Genomic DNA, 20,189 nt, shown 5'->3' on the forward strand with positions numbered 1-20,189 from the left:
TTTTCAAAAAAAAAAAAAAAAAAAGAAAAAAGAAAAATTGATATTCTGGAAAAAAACTTTATAAATGTTTATATAAGCTAGGCTGTCAGATCAAACAGGTTAAAATCTTAAGCTCTGAGCAATACTATAAGGTATCTCTGTCTGACATAAAAATTATTTTGTCTGACACTTTAGAGCCAGAAAAGGCAAACAAACAAAAAGATTTGTTACAAATTCAAGGCAACTTGAAAATTCTGGGTTTTTTTTAATACAATTTAGCCAGGCCTAGCTAAAATGTAAACATCTGAATATTCAACCCTAAATTCATTTGAATCTGAAAAAAGGATTAAAAGGTTTTTAAAAGTCAAACTGCTATGAAAACTGCTTTATCTAAAATTCTGGTCCATAGCCTTCATGAATTACTTATCAGAGTAAACAGAACTTAGCCACGGATGAAAGTCCCATTTTGTCAAAAATATAATTTGATCCAACTATCTTTTATAAACCAGTGAATTTGTATTACTATCTTTTGCTGTTTCATGACCAAAATTCTAAAATGAAAGCCATAAGATCTTCATTTGTGTGTATACGCTTTTATGTATGTTTACACATATTATATGTTGTATCTACATGGTAAAATCTGGCATAGCCAGAAATCCCTTAAGAAATTCTATTCGGATTGGCTTAAACAAGAACTCATATAAAATATATAGTAATTAACCCAAATGCTTTTTAGTTCATGTGACTTAAATAAATCTTTTTTGTTTTTATGAGATAGGTTCTTTCTCTGTCACCCAGGCTGGGGTGCATGCAGTGGTACAAACATCGATCACTGTGGCTTCAACCTCCTGGGCTCAAGTGATCCTTCCACCTCAGGCTCGTGATTAGCTGGGACTACAGGCGTGCACCATTATACCTGCCTAATTTTTTAATTTTTTGTACAGATGGGATCTTGCCATGTTGCCCAGGCTGGTCTCCAACTCCTGGGCTCAAGCAATCCTCTTGCTTCAGCCTCCCAAAATGCTGGGATTATAGGCATGTGCCACTGCACCCAGTTGATTTAAGTAAATCTTGGATAAATAAGTTGGTTTTAAATTTGTTGATAAAATAAAAATAGAAATGTCTTCAAAACTGTCAGCATACATTTTTGCCTGGTTTTACTGGTCAGACAGGATTATATTTATCTCTGCTAGACGTCTTAAGGTTATAAAAGTATGAATCCAGCCTAAAGACACAATTATCTTTATTTGTATAACTTTTTAATGACTAAGACTAACATTGTTAGTTTAATAAAAATTGCTGTATCTTCTGTATTACCAGCAAAATACCCCTCTATTTACGTTTCTTGGGTAAAACCTGATATTCATAGGCTATACAAATGGTGAAAAGGGAAATAACTTGAAATGAAGACTAGTTTTTTCTAATATCTCAGTTTTCATAAGTAACCTAGGTATAATTATTAAAAATAAATAAATTAGGTAAATGTAGATGGGAAAGTGCTTATAAAAAAACTGCCAGGTAATCTGAAATCTTAAAGTTATGCTTTGTTAAATTAAATGATAGATACTCATAAAATGTCTAAGTCATTTCCATATAAGATAAAGTACTAAAACATAAATTGCTGAACACAAATGTATGTTTGTTCTTGGCTTATTAAATTTTAGAGAAGGACTAAATATTTTTGCCTGTTAATACACAAAGTAATTATGTTATGGGAAAACATGTTTCCAAAAATTATAAAATGGTTCTCATCTATAAAATACTGATATGCGACCAGCAGTTTAAAAGTTTCTTGCTTCCAAGGTTTTCACTAAAAATTACAGTTACTAAGAGTTAAAATTCTAATATGTGTGTGTGTGTGTGTATATATATGTATATATAATACATTCTAATATGTATATTCTAATATGTGTGTGTATATATATGCATATATAATACATTCTAATATGTATATTCTAATATGTGTGTGTGTGTGTGTATATATATATCAGTATACAAAGTATACCAAAAGTAACATACGTTTCTGAAGAGAAAAAGTATAAGAGAGGAATAAAAATGTATTCTTTATTGAGAAAAAAGAGTAATTTTGTCTAGTTTGGAGATTATTTAAAATATGTTTCAAAATATGGGTTTAGAAAGAAAAGAGAAAGAAATCACTAAGTAGGAAAGAGAGAGATGTGAAGAAAGTTATAGGTATGTAGATGTATTTTAGTAAGGAAGGTTAAAAACAAAAGTGAATAATTTTGTATGAGAAAGACTCCTGTGTGGTAAATTTTTGTCCTAAAGTAAAATGTCTGTTTTTTTTAAGAAAGAGGAAGTACAGAACAAAGCAGAAAGGCTTAAGGACGTCATCGAAGGCCTATACAGGTCATAAAAGGTCTGTGAAGGGTGAATTTATGAAATAAATTTTATATGATTAAGTTGGTTATAATTAGAAGAAAATTATAATTCTTTCTAAAGCCCAAGTTTTAATATTAAAAATACACTAATACAAAGCAAAAAACATATTTGCTTATGTTAGAACAACAGGATTTTCTTGAAGTATTGATCAGCTATTAGTAAAACTGCAGGACATTTTGATTTTCAATTCTGAAATATGTTTATAAAACAAGCTTCTGAACTGCAGCTTTTTTCTAGTTCAGTCTCCATCTAATTTCCCTCGTTTCAGGTTAGAAATGCTGTCTTCATTTAGAATGGCGATTTCATTTCTCCAGGTAGAGTCTTCCTCTCGATGTGAATCTGAGAAGCTCAGCTTTGACTTCGGCCTTGCTGCGCGTGACTTGCAGGCCACATATCACTGCCTTCCGCTCTCTCCCCTTGAGAAGCTGCAGCTGCTTGCTTGGCTGGGCAAGGACTCTTTCCTTCAACTTTTTTGTCAGCTCCTGTAACTTTTTTCTCCAGTTTTAACTCTGTTACTATGGTCTGACGTACTGTTTTCCACCTGTATAACTCGATTCTGTACATTCGGCTTTTCTGGATGTGTATGAACTGTGCCATGGAAGCAGAAAACTTCCCATGCTGTGACTTAGAGCCATGTACTGCCCTGCTCAAGGTACTAACTGTCACATTTATACTCCTCCATAATATGGTGCGCGCTCATAACCTTGGACACACTCTTTCTATGTCTCATTAAATTCAAGTACTTTTCATCAGGTTCTACTTCCAGGCAAACCAAATGGGCTTCCCATGAGGAGAGGCAATCACACCCCAGGAGGTTTTCCTTTACCTTTTTGGTAACTGGCCTACAAAACAAAGATTTTATGTTTTATCAAGATAATTTCCTGTGCTGTCTTTACTAAGTTTTTTTATTTTTTAGGAAAACTGAGCTTTGAGTGGGTTGTTTGTTTACATTCATGGAACTCCCTGTGTTGCTTTTGAAGTCCTTCTTATTCAGGTTAAATGAATGACTATTATCTAATAGTGACCTGTGCTCCTGTTTTGATCACGTGTTTTAAATCTTTTGGTATCTTTGATGGGCTTCCCCAAGATACAAATTCTAAATTAAATCTTTTTGACCCATAATTAGCTTTAGTATTTTCCAGTCAAGCCCCTGGAGAGCCTCAAAGGACGTATCTCTAATCTTATAAAGCCAGTAAATTGTTAGGCTTATCTGGTAAATTGTATAAAAAACACTAAAATGATACGTGACGCTAGACCTTCCTTCAGTCACATTTATGGGTGTGTTTTTATAGGAATGTTCCAAAATTGTATAAAACTCTTAGAAATCTAATATGCCATAACTCTGGTTATCATGTTGTATGCTACAGAAACAGCCAGATTTCCTTGTCAATTGCCAATTATAATGAACTTATACCAGACTTTAAACCATGGCTATTCTGTTTTTCTTATCCATTGTTATTGCTTTGATTTTTCTCTCTAAAAGTATTTGCAATCAGATTTCATGGAAAAGACTCTAAGAAGTACTCTTAAATACAGGTTTCTAATAACTTTAAGATCGACAGACTAAATGAAAATTCTTCAGAACTCTAATCAGGAAACAGACGAATTTGTGAAACTACTTATCAAGAGCAAGCAGAACAAAAATTAATAACATGAGATTAAATAACTGATGAGATGATTTTATGACTTCTATTTGAAACATTGTTGGTTCTTTACTTAAATGTTTGTTTTCCAGATCTAAGGATGTTTTCTCTTTTTTTGTTGGAGATAGAGTCTCGCTGTGTCACCCAGGCTGGAGTGCAGTGGTGTGATCTCAGCTCACTACAAGCTCTGCCTCCCGGGTTCACACCATTCTCCTGCCTCAGCCTCCCAGGTAGCTGGGACTACAAGTGCCCGCCACCATGCCCGGCTAATTTTTTGTATTTTTAGTAGAGACGGGGTTTCACCGTGTTAGCCAGGATGGTCTCGATCTCCGGACCTCGTGATCCGCCTGCCTTGGCCTCCCAAAGTGCTGGGATTACAGGCGTGAGCCACCGCGCCCGTCCAGGATGTTTTCTTTCTTAAACTGTCTATAACTTACAGCAATCTGGTAAAGTATACTTCTGTGAAAACTAGAAACATTTGCTTTTTCTCCCTACTCAATCCCTCCAAAATCTGGAAACTGTTCACAAGTATTCTTATGGCAACATGGTTATTTACAACAACAACAACAACGGCAACAACAAAAAATCTGTTCCCTCTTTATAGCAGGATACAACAGAAACCACTGGTTTTGTTCCCAGCGCCTTGTCTGGAATCTCAAATTTGAGAATGTGCATAGAACACCCTGCTTCAAGGGTTCCAGCCTTACAGCGGGTGAGTAAAAACTGTCACTTCCTGTCAGGTCAGAAACCTTAAGACTGTAGGAAAAATCTATAGTCTGCTTTGGTTTGTCTTCCCAGCCTCAGGAGGTTGTTAAAATTGGAGTGATTTTTTTCTTGTGTGATCAAAGTAGAGAGAAGAAGCCATGTTTCTGAAGAAAAGCTGCAATACTCCTGTTATCAGATGGGAGCCCTGTGCACTGTTTCCAAGCTCCCCAATTCTTCCAGCTTCCTCCCATCCAACTTTCTTCCGTAGAATTATTAAAAGCAGAGAACTACTCTATTCCTGAAGCCCTGTAAGCTGAAACTAAATGAATTTTAAGGGACAAATCTCATTCCTGATGCATGGGACACACCAAGAGTTCACCAAACCACTGATGCCACAACCAGAGACACTTAGACCACAAGACAGGACTAGAAGCTGACAGCTTCATGCTGTGGGCAGCTTCTCCCAAGGCACTGGAATAAGACTCCATTTTATAATGAGACATTTACCCCTCTTAATGCCTACCTTTTTGACTCAGCACAATAATGGTTTAATCAAAATTTCACAATCAGTAGCTTCTGCTGGGAACTAGATAGAACCCTAAGAGATCCTTGAGTCCACCTAGTGGGTGACTTTGGCAACATCTCTAATACAACTGGTGCTCACTGCGCTTTAATCCAACTCAGTCATGGGACACTAGATGACAAAGTTGGTCTACATTGTCCGTTGCGTAATGAAGGAAACGTCTGTGCTATTGCTGATATTAGATGCTAAACCTGGATAAATTCTTCTGGGAAAATTAAGGCTCATGCCTGTAATCTCAGCAGAGGTGGGAAGATAGCTTGAGCCCAGGAGTTCAAGATCTGCCTGGGCAACATGAGAAACCCCATTCTCCACAAAAAGGAAAAAATACATACACACCAAAAAAGGAAACAGGCCATATATTATATAAAGTCTCACCCAATTTTCCATGGTCATTTGATTTATTCAACTGGTTGTCTTTAAGCCTATGTTCATGACTCAAAATATTATGCAACCTGGGATTGTCATATTATTATTAATTTCACTCTGCATCTTCCCTTCTTAAATTATTTATCTGTTGCTTAAGTCTCTGCAGAAGTACAACTCCTAATAGAATAATGTTGGCCCAGCGTATTGAGATGATGCCAACATCCATGGAACAGACAAAACCGTACTTAACAGTGGACTCAGGTAGACTGCACCTGAGGGCCACTCCCTCCACACCTCCCTGGTTGCTCAAATGTGGATAACTGAACTCTGACACTGACTCCTGGTCACCAGTCACTTCCTGCTGATGTGGAACCAGACCACACCAAACTGGGACAGCTCCATCCCAGCACCAAGGGGCAATCAAAGCCTGACTGCAGGTCAGCTATGCTTTTGGAGAAGATCTCAATTAAAAGGGGGAAATGCGAAAGTTATCAGAATGAAAATGGAGTCACTTGTATTAAAAACCCTAACAAAGTGTTATAGAGCCAGAGAAGGCCACGAAGGGAGGGTTCTCATGCTCATAGACCTGATAACAAATCCATCACAAAAGACTGCAAAACCACAACCTTGCACACAGCCCATCTCAGCCTCACATACAAAAATACTCCTCTGAAGACATCTGTCCCGCAACTGCCTGTCCAACCTTGGACTGGTACCACCCTTGTAAGGCAATTATCTCAAAACAATCCTGTGACCCTCCTCATTTTTCCTTTAGAAACTGCTGCCTTCCTTGACCTCCCTGAATATTCATAGTTTACTACCACATGCATATTCTCATTGCAATGCCTACTCCCAAATATTAATAAATATCGTTTTCTTACGGAGAGCCTTCCTCCGTGTTATTCAGGACGATGGGCTCAAGAGGCAGACCACCCCTCACTTGGGAAGGCTGCTCAGATCCCTCTCCCAGGAGTCATGGAAGGTGGCCAGCAGCGAGCAGGGCCCACACAGAAATGTGCAGGCAGCCCTGCCACCTGGGCCGTCCTCCTTGGCCCCAGTAAGAGAGTTACAGCCAGGAAGTTTAAGGTGTGGGGCAAAGACAGCAGGGACCACACGCCATGTGGAAAGCAGCAGGGCCCTGGTGGAAAGGGAACATCCACTGGGGACACCCAGTGATTAGACAGTGGAGCTGTCTACCAGGAGCGTGGCACTGACCCTGGCATGGGGCACGCCCGACAGCAATCCACCATGAAATAGAAGTTTGAATCCAGCAGGGAAGGGGCAGGTTGCGCAGAGCACGTGGCCCAGACCCACATATCATTCACCAGGGTACCAGCACAGCTCTGTCAGCCCACATCTAGGGCCACATTGTGAGTTCCTCATGACCAACAGAAAAGGAGGAAAATGAACAGGACTCGTGCACAGATGGTCAGCTCAGCATGGCAGTATGAGCCAAAAATGGTCCTGGGGTCCTCAGCCTCAAGCTAGGCCCTGCCTTAGGTAGTACACACACCTTTTGTGTCTTCATCAGCAGCAAGGGCACCCCATTGCAGCTGATTCTGATTGCTGCCCGCCCAGATACACCATGCTAGCCCTGACCTGCCCTTCGAGTTCCCCAGAGAGACCAAGGCTAAACAGACCATCCAAGGGCAGATTCCTATTTGCAGCCACAACGTGCCAATCCTCAGGACCCCTGCCATCCCTGAAGCCACCTATTCTCCTGGAAGAGCAGGAGCTGGAGCAGTCAGTGTGGATGGAGCCTGGCCACACTGCTCATGCAGATCCTTCCCAGCTAAGAACACTCTTGCCCATCCCACACGCGCTGAAGGAGACATGTACAAGAAGGCCGTAAGGGTAGATTCTCTCCCACTCCCACTGAGTGTCTATTGATAGTGGAAGGCATCAATCATCGTCGTATACTCAGAGCAGAATGCCATACAGCAAGTAAAAGGACTGGACTGAAACTCCAAGAGTAAATCTTGAAAATATGATACAATGTTCTAGAATAAGACATTAATAAGAAGACATAGAATACAGATGCACCTGTAGGACATTTTAAAACACGTCAAATGAGACAGTCAAAGGATCAGTGGTTGTCAGTGTTCAAGGGGAGGGTGCAGGGTAAACAGGTGGGGCACAGAGGATCTCCAGGGTGGTGGCTTTTTCGGTGACACACAATGGTGGGTGCACGGCATGGGACATTTGCCCAAAGCCACAGAGAGGACAGCACAGGCGGGAACCCTCGTGTGAGCTGTGGACCTGAGCTAATAATCATATGTCCACCCTGGCCTGTCAACTGTAACAAACACCCACACCAATGCAGGACATAATGATCCTGACGGCACATTTTTAACAAGTGGGTGGGGGCACAGAATTCTCTGTACTTTCTGTAAACCTAAAACTGCTATAAAAAATAAAATCTTTTCATTGTTCTTTACAAAAGAAGCACAGAGAGAAGAGCCACACAAAATGACACTTACCCATGTCTGTGGATCACGCCCCATCTTTAAGGGGGCAATGACAGGCCCTACCTGGTAGAGTTTTTGTGGGGATTAAACCAGTTCATTTCTAGAAGTGTTCACTGGAGTCTGGCACACAGAAGAGCACCCCAGAAAGCCCAGTGACAGCTCAGACACATCACAGGGTAGAAAGGTCCCCAAACATGCATGGGATGCTGTCCCTCGGAAAACAGGGGTTACCACTACAGACGGGGAGGGGAGGAGACCACAGGGACTCAAAAAAGAGCCAGACGTATCTGCAAGGTGGATTTGCATTTTTTAAAACTTGAAGGAGAAAAGAAGAAAAATGAAAATTAAATTACCTCAAGATCATCAAGGGAGCGAGTGATACTGAATCTCTTGGATCTCCCAAACGATCTCCGAGCAGACGTGCGTTGAGAAGGCTGAGTGAGTCCAATTCCCCGCCCAAATTTTGAGCCCTAAACACAAAGAAAAAAGGCATCAGGTTATTCTTTTGGAAAGAGATGTTTAGTCTTGTCCAACACATGGCACAGCAGAAAATCAAGGAATACTGTGGAACAAAGACTTTTAAAAAAGAGAGATTTAAAAGTCATCCCAGGGTAAATCTTATGTTAGGTATATTTTATATAAGAAAAACATGCAAAATTGAAAAAAAAAAAAAAAAAGAAGCATCACAGGATCATCAAGTATTTGCTCTGCCAACTGTGTGCCTCTGACGAAGCCTCCACCTCTGTAAACACAGAACAGGATGGCAGCAGCCCACCCCACAAGGCTGTTACCCAGATCAAATGAAATCACGTGCAAGGGTGCTTAGAAAGTGGACACAGTACTTTAAGAGTAAAGATGATTAGTGTGAAGGCAGGTTTTCAGCAAATTCGTGCTTTTTCATAATTTTATAAGCACTTTAGGAAATGAAAGAATCCCTAAGCATTCAGCTGGTGTCTAAAGACCCAACCAACTCCGGCTCAGGAAATAACCGGCTATTAAAACATCCTGTCTGTCTTCCTCCAGGAAATGACCAGAATTAATTCAATTCGACAAACATCTATGTTGTGCCTATCATTATGCTAGACACTTCCCCAAATGAGAAACTGGCTCCAGCAAATCAGTCACCACCACCTCCTAAAAACAAAAAGCATCACAGCTGGGAGCTCTGCTTTCCTGAGGAGTTGGAATCCTAAGTGACCAATTTCACGCTTGAAGGAAGGGAACCTGTTTATGTCAAGATTTCGAGGCTCTGCAGCCACTTTTGGCTCTCCACCTGCATAAGAGTCTTGTAGAAAACCTTGCAGCAATTCCTTGTAAGACCCTGGGGAAACCTGCAGCATGCCTGCACCTGCCTGGAAGCAGATGGAGCAAGCCTCCCTCCCGCTGCTCTCCCCTCTTTCCCTGCCCACCGCGCTGACACACCCCACACAGCCCATCATGTCCTCAGACCCATTCTCGCCTGGGTCTCCCTGCCCTGGGCCGCTCCTCCTCAACTGAAAAGTCCTTCCTTCCCTACCCACTGTCATGGCCCAGCCCCACACCACCCCACACCTCCATCCTCCACCCTTCCTTCCGTCCACACTCCCATCTCTCCACCCTCCCCTCTGCCCACACCCCCATCTCTCCACCCTTGTCCCTGCCCACACCACCATCTCTCCACCCTCCCCTCCACCCTCACCCCTAAGGACAGGCAGAGGGGCGGCACTATCCTCTTGGCAGGTGAGAGGTGCAGCACCCAGGGGCCGTGGCTGCCGGGAACACACGAGGACGCTCAGGACGGACACCACCACTGGGCCCCCGCCAGGCCGGGAGGAGGCTCTAAGGCTGTCATCCTGAAAGTGGCAATGCCCAGCAGAGGGCAGCCAGCAGGCATAGGCCTAGAAGCACAGCGGCCAGGCGCCAGATGGACCGGTCAGCACAGGTATCAAGCACACACCAAGTTGAGTTACCACAGTTGCCAGCTCACTCCAAGGCACTAGTGGCACAACTGCTTGTTCTCAAACTAAGGAGCAGGCCCCCATGCACGCTGCACCTCCGAGGCTGGAGAATGCACTGCACTGGCCTGCACTTGCCTGCCTGCTGCTCCCACGGGGCTCAGCTCAGGCTCCCGCAGGCTCCTGCCTTCTGTAACTCAGCCTGTAAGACACTCCTTGGAGGGAACCTGTGGTCCCATTCGGACACAGATGTGGCTTCCTGGTGTCTCTGCTCCCAATGGCAGGCACCTTGGGCGTCCTGCCACAGAGGGCTCTTCTGTGGTGACTGATAAATTGCCACCCCCGCTCTCTCCTGCTTAGGCCGGCATCCGTGTCCATGCTCTGGGTTCACACCCTCCTCTCACCCCTCCGGCTCACATTCTCTCTGAAGCATGCACTTCTTTGGTCACCTTTTGGATTCCTTACTAGCAAGTTAATGAATCTGACAGATTCTTGAGAAAAATTTGGCTAAGAAATTTCTTTTTCAAAAAATGTACCCACAGCTGACCCAAGCTGTAACATGTACCTGGAACCCAGCAATCCCCTTGCAGACCCACGACCCAGCCTGGTACACATCTGGCCTCCCCGCTGGTAGTCCTGTTCCCATGCCCGCCCCATGCTAGCCAGGCTTGGTGCCCTCAGAGGCTCCCATGTGGCACCCTGTGCTGCTGGCGGGGGCTCCCCTGGGCACCCACCTCGTGGTCTTTGTGCATGTTCTTCCCTCCCCTGACCCTCAACCCAAACAACCCCTCTTGTAAGAGACCTTTAAGCCCCCATCTAAGTTAGACTCCCCAGCGTCCTCTCTCCAAGCCTTTGGTCTTTTCCCTCCCACCAATGACACTGCTGTCAACCATGAGGCATCTCCCCTAGGGGACTGCCATGGGACGACAGCAGCAAAGCCCTTCGCTTCGTTTGATGCTGTCTGAAAACTTGCTGCCCAGCACAGCGCCCGGCTCCTGGCAGGTGTGCGGCCCCAGCAGAGGGGAGGCCTGAGAAGGTGCTCAGCAGTGCTCGTGAGACACACGACACGGAGGCCACAACACGGGGGACTGACTGCCCAACAACAGGGAGCGCAGGGCACCAGTATGGCATGCGGACGTGTGTTACGGCAACAGCAGTAACGGGAAACGTTCAGTCCGCTGCTAAAGCAATGAGTGACTTTGTTCTCATTACAGATTTGCTATTCTGTATTTTCTGCTCTCGGGAAGGGTGGGGAATGAACCCATGGCTTTAAGGTTGTCAGAATCAAAATGAGTCACTTGTGTTAAAAACCCTAACAAACAGAGCTGGGGAGGGCCATGAAGGGAGAGCTCGCACATTAGTATGCCTGGGAATAACAAATCCATCACAAAGACTGCACAAACCACAGCCGTGCACACAGGACATCACAGCCTCACTCAGAACACACTGTGAGGACATCTGCCCAGCAACCACCCGCCCACCTTCTGCCTGATACCACCCTTGGTGCTGATCCTTGTCGCAAGGATAATTATCTCAAAACAATCATGTGATCCTCATTTTTTCCTTTAAAAGCCTTTGTCTTCTTTGGCCTCCCCAGCTATGCACTGTAGACCATGGCAAGTATCTGCCCACTCCAATGCCCTGCTCCCAGATAAACATCATTCCTTTCAGAGAGCCTCTCACTGTTATTTAGGTGGACAGTGATAAGAGAGTTTAATTTTTTTTTTTTTTGAGACAGGATCTCACTCTGTCACCCAGGCTGGAGGGAGAGGTATGATCATGGCTCACAACAGCCGCGACCTCCCAGGCTCAAGCGATCCTCCCACCTCAGCCTCCTGAGTAGCTGGGACCACAGGCATGTGCCATCACGCCCGGCTAATGTTTGTGTTTTTTGTAGACAGTGGGTCTTGCTGTGTTGCCCAGGCTGATCTCAAACTCCTGGGCTCAAGCAATTCGCTCACCTCAGCATCCCAAAGTGCTGAGATTACAGGTGTAAGCCACCACACCTGGCAGCCCTGACCACGCGCCGGGTGAGCGGCTCTTCCACAGTGAGCCTTGAAACTTGCTCCCAGCACAGGCAAAAGAAAGGACCTGTGATGCCTGACCACACGTGGATGCGCTGTGTGCTTTGGAGATGTAAAGGAGAAAGGAAAAGTCTAACAAGCAGACAGAAAACAATTCTTGCAAAAAACTAAATCAACTCTCAGAACGAGGGCCAGTAACAGATGTCACACTTCCACAGCAGGGAGAGACCAGCGTTTATTCGTGTTTCTCAAATAGACAAAGTTTTGTAAATTAATAAATTCAGATAATCACCACTGATTTAGCACCCCCCCCCCCGGTGGACATAATCTCGACTCTTCCCCAAAGAGTACTAAACAGGGAAGACAATAATAAAAATCGCCTAAAAGGCCACTTGTTTCAAACTCCAGCTTTTAAGTTGAGAAGACTCCTCACAACTGTCTGAGAAGACACGTGGTCCCCAGAGGACCATCTGCACTGTGCAGCCTTTGGCCACCGCACCTAGCACTCAAGGACAATGAGTGGAGCAGACACTGCCTGCTGCCCACAGAGCCCGGTCAGCCTGGCTCCCAGGCATCCAGGATGCAGTAAGCCGGCATGAACCAGCTGGCTTCAGGGAGAGCCAAGGACCTCAGGCCAATCAACCTACCTGGCTACAGGGTCCCAAGGGACGGCCGGTCAACCGGCATTACTATCACAGGCCCAGAAAAGCGTCAGGTTCCCTCCAAAATAAAACCGCTAGAAGTGAGGGGAGGGGGACAGTAGAACCTCACCCCCTGCTCAGGTACCAAATTTCGCAGCCCCTCTTGGTGCCAGCAGTGAATTGCTGGGCACAGTGGCTCACGCCTGTAATCCCAGCACTTTGGGAGGCCAAGGCGGGTGGACCACCTGAGGTCAGGAGTTCAAGACCAGCCTGACCAACATGGAGAAACCCCGTCTCTACTAAAAATACAAAATTAGCCAGGCATGGTGGCGCACACCTGTCATCCCAGCTACTCGGGAGGCTGAGGCAGGAGAATTGCTTGAACCCGGGAGGCAGAGGTTGCAGTGAGCTGAGATCGCACCACTGCGCTCCAGCCTGGGCAATAGAGCAAAACTCTGTCTCAAAAGAAAGAAAAAGGAAAAAACAACAAATCACCCATGCAACCATCAGTTCAGAGCGAAGAAGAATTTTGGCACAAGAACGGTTCCAATGCCTCAATCCACGGATGAGAACTGGGGAGTCAGGGAAGCAAACCCGCTCAAGGTCACATAGCTGGTGGCTGACCTGGGACGATACCCAGTTCCGGCTGTGCTACCGCACTTTCAAAATAGTTATTCAATTTGATTTTAAAATCCAGATAACATAAAATTGACCACATTAGCTGGCTCAGTAGCATTAGGTGTGTTCGTGCTGTGATGCAAGCATCACCACCGTCCTCCAGAACTTTTCATCTTCCCAGAACGGAGCTCTGCCCCCATTGAACACACACTCTCCATTCCCCTCCCCCAAACCCCCTCTCTCGCTTTCTGTCTTTATAATTTTGACTGCTCTAGGAATCCCATATAAGTGGAATCGGATAGTATTTGTCCTTCTGTGACTGGCTAATCTCGCTGATGTCCTCAAGGGCCGTCCGTGTTGCAGTCTGTGTCAGAATGTCCTTCCTCTTCAAGGCTGAATAATATTCCGCGGTATGGATGGACCACACTGTGTTTATCCATCACCTGATGATGGACATCTGGGTGGCTTCCGCCTTTCAGCGATTGCAAATAATGCTGCTATGAACGTGTGTATAAAGAGCATCTCCTCAAGACCTTGATTTCAATTCTTTGGGTATATATGTAGAAGCAGGATTGTGGGCCATGTGGTCATTGTACTGTTCGTTCTTTGAGGAGCCACCACACTGTTTCCCACGGTGGCTGCAGCACTTGGCATTTCCAGCAGTGTGCCAGGGCTCCTCCACATCCTACCCAATACAGGTCATGTTCTCTCTTGTGATGGTGGTGGCAGTTGTTTTATAGTAGCCATCCCAAGGAGTGTGAGGTGCTACCTCACTGTGTGTTTAGTTGGCACTGGCCTAATAATTGATGATGTTGGGCATCTTTTCACATGCTCATTAACTATTTGTGTATCTTCTTTAGAGAAACGTCTATTGAAGTCCTTTGCTCATCTTTTAATTTTTCTTTTTCTTCATTTTTTTTCTACTTCACAGTTTCACACTGGACCTTTGCCTGTTTTAATTTTAATTTCTCTTTATTTTCTTTTCTACTTCACAGAATTCACACTGGACTTTTGCCCATTTTTTAACTGGGTTATTTGTTCTTGTTGCTGAGTTATAGGAGTTCTCCATATACTCTGCATATTAGCTCCATATCAGACACATGGCTTACAAATGTTTTCTCCCATTCTGTGGGTTGTGTTTTTTAATGCATAGAGTTTTCACTTTTTTTTTTTTTTTTTTTTTTTTGAGATGGAGTCTCGCTCTGTCGCCCAGGCTGGAGTGCAGTGGCCGGATCTCAGCTCACTGCAAGCTCCGCCTCCCAGGTTCACGCCATTCTCCTGCCTCAGCCTCCCGAGTAGCCAGGATTACAGGTGCCCGCCACCTCGCCTGACTAGTTTTTTTTTTTTTTTTTTTTTTTAGTAGAGACGGGGTTTCACCGTGTTAGCCAGGATGGTCTCGATCCCCTGACCTCATGATCCGCCCGTCTCGGCCTCCCAAAGTGCTGGGATTATAGGCTTGAGCCACCGCGCCCGGCCAGTTTTTACATTTTGATGTAATGCAATTTATGTATTTTTTTCTTTCTTTACCCACACTGCTAGAACTAAAAATTCCTAACCAATTCAGTCTAAATGAACACTAGTCCATAAGCCCCAATGGGGCAAGGACCGTGTCCTGGTCACGACTACAGCCTCACCCCTCCCACAGTGCTTGGTGCATACTAAGTACTCAGTGAATACTTACTGAACAAATAGACTGTAGGCAAGAGAGTATATAGCTTAAAAGAGAGACCAGATAATCCGAAGGTATTTCCAAAAAGAGGCAATATAGAGATTTACGAGGAGTCAGATTTCTAGCTCACACCTTCACATCTCCTGCTATATTCTTCAGGGTTCACTCAGTAGACAGAAACCACCCGTGGTTCTAGCAGAGAGTCCCGTGTAGAGAAGGGGTAGCTTGGTATTGAGGGATGGAAAGGCAGAGGGACTCTGAGATGCCATGGAGTAGCGACCTTGGGAAGCAGCTGCCACCCCAGGGCTGGGGAAACGCGGGGAAGCAGAGGGAATTACTCCAACTCGGCAGCTCAGAGGAAAAGAGCCAGTGGAGCTGGGGCCCAGACCACGGAGGGGCATTGGGCTCGAGCCCTCAGGTTTTGTTTGTTTGTTGAGACAAGAGTTTCACTCTGTCACCCAGGCTGGACTCCAGTGGTGCAATCTGGGCTCACTGCAACCTCCCACCTCCCAGATTCAAGCAATTCTCCTGCCTCAGCCTCCCAAGTAGCTGGAACTACAGGCACACACCACCACGCCCGGCTATTTTTTTTTTTTTTTTTTTATTTTTTGTAGAGATAGGGTTTCACTATGTTGGCCAGGCTGGTCTTGAACTCCTGACCTCAAATGATCCGCCCACCTTGGCCTCCCAAAGCGCTGGGATTACAGGCATGAGCCACCATGCCCAGCCCAGTTTTTTGGGATTTTTGGAGTTGGGAGTCTCACCCTATCTCCCAGGCCGGAGCACAGGGGTACGATCACAGGGGAGGGCAATTCCTGGCCTCCCAAAGTGCTCGGATTACAGGTGTGAGCCATGGCGCCCAGCCCATCCATTGTTTCTGAGGGGCCCGGAGGTTGGCTCAGTGAGCTGGGCAAACTGCAAACTGAGAGGGGAAGGAACTGCCCCTGTGGGGGTGAAACGTTGCTATGGTGACACTCCTGCCTTGCCAGCTCCAGGAAGCACCCCTGGGGACAGAGCCTGACAAGGATGCAGCTGTGAGCAGAAAGGTGGTGCTGAGACCCTATCGGTGTCATAGAGGGTGGGCTTAGGGCTGAGGGTGGTAAGTTAAGTAACCAGCATACCTGGTTAAATCTGTTACAACAAAACTCTATGCGGCAGAAAGAATTCTAAGCCCAAAAGCAAAACTATTTTAGAATCAACAAAATTCCATTTCAAACATAAAACTAGACAAACTTACAGCAATGATTACGGAGCAACGTGTAAGGAACCAAAGAAAGGTTTCCAGGTCATAGCAAAGCACCTTTTGTGAAAGGAAGGAGAAAAATGTGCACAAAGACTGGGTGTCCTACTCAAGAAAGAAAAAGATGAATATTATACATGAAAAGACATTTAGGTAGAGATATTAATTTAAATTATTCCAAAATATCTTAGGGCCTATGATGTCCCAAGCAATTGGTGAAGACTAGAACTTTAAAGACAGAAACAAAGCACATAATTGCTTCACCAGTAAAGGAGGTGGGTGTGGACTAAGGAAATAAGCCAAACAGGCTTGAAATCAAAACAAGACAAAAAATAAGGCAAGAAAGCAGGGAGGGAGAACCTAGGAAAAGTGGATTTACAGGAAGAATGCAGTAATATCCCAGAGCCAAGACTCAATGTGCCAGTCACCCAACACATCAGTGACCCACATCTGCCAATTCAGCCTGATCTTCTTGAGTTGTCAGAACAATCTGCCACTTACAGTAATAATTCGAAAACAGAAATGGAGAAGCTTAAATAAAAAGGCGAAGTGTTGACTCAGAAAAAGCTGGTTTCACTAGATTAATAATAGACAAAACAGGCTTTATCCCTAATTTTAAATTTTTTAAATAAAAAATCATTGAAATCCTCTGGAGGGAGGAAAAAATAAAAGATTCAATATGCAAGGAAAAGGAGAAGAAAGGGAGGGAGAAGAGAAGGAAGAGGGACAGAAAAGTTCTACCATTAATTTTTTATGTTTTGTGAGACTACAGTAATCTTGATACCAAAACTCAACAAAGATAGCGAGAAGGGAAAGTACGAGATAGTCTCACTCAAACACAGATTTTAAAATTATACAAAAATAGTAGTAAACCAAATACATCAGTGTATAAAAAGACGATCATAAGTTAGGTTTATCTCAGGAATGCAAGTATGGTCTATCATCTGAAAATCAATCATTGTAATTTTCCATGTTAGCATCAAAAGGCAGAAACATGATCTCAATGAATGCAAAATAACAAAGAAAACAGCTAAAATTTAACACCCATGCATGAAAACAAGTATTAACAAATAGGAATGAAGGGAACTTTCTTAAACTTAATAGGGTAGCTAGATATAAAAAGCAACTAGTCAATTACACTCTGATATATCACACGAGCTAACATGTATAATTTATTCTATTTTATTCCTTTTCCAATCAGCTTCCTCAGGTTGAAGCCTTTACAATTTTAAAAGGTACCATTTATAACAGCAAATAAAATCATAAGGTACCAAGAAATAATCTAGCTAGAGAATAAATCTAATTAAAGATGTTTATGAAGGAAATTACAAAGTTTTACTGAAATAAACCAAAATGAGAGAGAAGAAACATACTATTTGCATGGATAGGAAGGCTTGATACCCTAAAGATACGAATTCCTTCAAGCTCTTCTACAGATTAAAACACAAAATGTCAATAGCATTTTGGGGAATTTGTAAACTGGTTGTAGAATCTACATAAAAGAGCAAGGCCCAAGCACAGACAAGAAAACCTGCCCTGTAAGACCTAAAGACTTATTATAAAGCTACAGTAATTTTTGAAAGTATAGTTGGGGATACTGACTAGGAAGGAATAGAGAACTGAGAAACAGACCCACACATACTTGAACACATGATCCATGACAGAGGGGGCATTACTGATCCACGTGGAAGGATGAGATTAGTGCTAGAACCACTGGTTACCCACAGAGAAAAAAAACTAACTTTTGTTTTACCTGATTCTTTTCATAAACATTAACTCCAAGGAACTTTAAGGGAAAAAAGGGAGAAAATCGTTTTTGACCTCAGGTAGTAATAAATGTATTAAATAAGACACAGACCAGGTGCAGTGGCTCATGCCTGTAATCCCAGCACTTTGGGAGGCCAAGACGGGTGGATCACTTGAGGTCAGGAGTTTGAGACCAGCCTGGCCAACATGGTGAAACCCTGTCTCTACTAAAAATATAAAAATTAGCCAGGTGTGGTGGTCTGTCTGTAATCCCAGCTACTTGGGAGGCTGAGGCAGGAGAATCGCTTGAACCCGGGGAGGTGGAGGTTGCAGTGAGATGAGATCACACCACTGCACTCCAGCCTGGGCGACAAAGTGAGACTCCATCTCAAAAATATATATATAAGACACAAAGGGTAAACTATAGGAGAAAAGATTATACATCTGGCTAGAGAGTGAAAACAGGAGTCATGCCCAGGGCAGGGACACGTGCGACACGCACAATCAGCCAGGGACTAGCAGCTGGCATCTATCATTCCCGCAGTCCATGAGGAAAAGACAGCCCGAGAGGAAAGAGGGACGAAAAGGTGTGAGTAGGTGCCTCAACAGAGAGGAAACGCAGAGCCTTATAACCAAAGGAATGCAAATCAAAGCCAGATGAGATACCACTTTACAACTCCCAGATTGGCAAAAAATTTAAAAGTCTGGCAAGCATACCTGGAGACAGGTACGAGAACGTTCACTAGTGCATTATTAGTAATTTTTTAGTGGTTCTGCATGTGTAGCAGTAGATTCACGCAATGGATTATACAGAGTTAAAATGAACAGACTGCGACTACCAATAATATCATGGATAAACCATTGAAATAACATGAAGTGATTAAAAACAAGTTGCAGACAACTGTGTTATTAAGCCATTTCTATAAAACTGAAGCAGCAGCAAAACTAATCGATACACCGCCACCGATTCCAACTCTTCAGACACTTCTGGTTCTGCCGGGACATGGCGGCCACCTTGCTCTGAACAGTCTTACTTTCCTAGAAACCCCACAGAGCATAAGCCAACAGTGAGGGGGCCACACTGGTATCTGTCCCTTTGCTCACGGATCCTCTACCTCCATGGCCCCCGAGCCATCTGTCCTACTGATCCCAGCTTCTCAGGGGGCCCCTGCCCTATTCCAGGATGGCGGGGGCTTCTTCCCACTGCTTCCCAGCCCCTCCACAGGCCTGAAGCTGTCCTCACTGCGACACCATTCCCCAGAGAGCACACTTTGGGGACCGTGGTCAGGACGAACTCCATGGGCAAACGCTGCCGGGACTAGGAAAGGTCACCTGGCGTGGGCTGCACAAAGCCCTAGGCCCCCAGCTCTGCCGCAGCCCGTGAGGCTCCTCTCCCTGGAGCCGCCGTTCCTTCCCAGGACCGGGCGGACTCAGAGTGCCGCTGGCCAGTGTCTGCCTCCCCTCTTTCCGCTGGGGACGGAGAGCAGTGCGATGCTGGCCCCTGGGATCCCTGTTTACACAGCGTGATGGCCAACACCACCCTTCCCAGAGATACTTGCATCATGGGGCCTTAGCTGTGACCCTTTTAGAAGTACCATCCAGGCTTTTTTTTTTTTTTTTTTTTTTTTTTTTTTATTTTTTTTTTTTTTTTTTTTTTTTTTTTTTTTACAATCTATTTTGAAACTTCCTCTCATTGTACTGGAAAAACAGCGTAAAATCTATGTGCTGAAACTGAAACTCTCCTGGCTTGCAATCCATGGAGCCTGTCATTGGTTACACCATGTAAGTACAATTTGTTTCCAAGGCCATCTCTCATTGACTTTGTTCTTATTAAAATAATTTTTTAAATAATTTGTACTTTTCCTTCAAACGAAGTTTTTTTTTTAGTAAATATGTTCATATTTCCATCATAAGAAGTTGAAACAACACAAGATAAAAATTCCCTGGATTCTTCCCAGTTTTCATTTACTACCTCTGAGATAACTACTATTACCCATTTGGAGTGTTTCCTCTGTATTTTTTCCATATATTTACATATAAACATATGTGCACTTTAAAATGTATAGGTTTCTTTGAGGGGTGTTGGAATTTTTTACACAAAAATAGGATATTAAATATATGTGTTTTTGTGACTTGCTTTTTCCACTCAATATGCCCTCGGGAGCTTCCCTAT

At 44.1% G+C, this 20,189-nt stretch overlaps 1 protein-coding gene across 7 annotated transcripts in view; it reads right to left on the bottom strand.

Annotated features, from left to right (window-relative positions):
* RGS12 (regulator of G protein signaling 12) overlaps positions 1-20,189 on the bottom strand; it is a 136,956-nt gene that overhangs the window by 93,269 nt on the left and 23,498 nt on the right. For 6 of the 7 annotated variants that reach the window (XM_017863163.1, XM_017863162.1, XM_017863164.1 and 3 more), the window contains exon 3: positions 8,498-8,614. In XM_017863163.1, coding sequence (XP_017718652.1) covers positions 8,498-8,614 — 117 coding nt within the window. Of the gene's footprint in view, positions 1-8,497; positions 8,615-19,348; positions 19,477-20,189 lie in introns of those variants that run through there. The other variant, XM_017863169.1, reaches the window with a different exon arrangement.

Source organism: Rhinopithecus bieti, unplaced genomic scaffold, assembly GCF_001698545.2.
Source record: "Rhinopithecus bieti isolate Rb0 unplaced genomic scaffold, ASM169854v2 scaffold_68244, whole genome shotgun sequence".
Classification (NCBI taxonomy): Eukaryota; Metazoa; Chordata; class Mammalia; order Primates; family Cercopithecidae; genus Rhinopithecus; species Rhinopithecus bieti.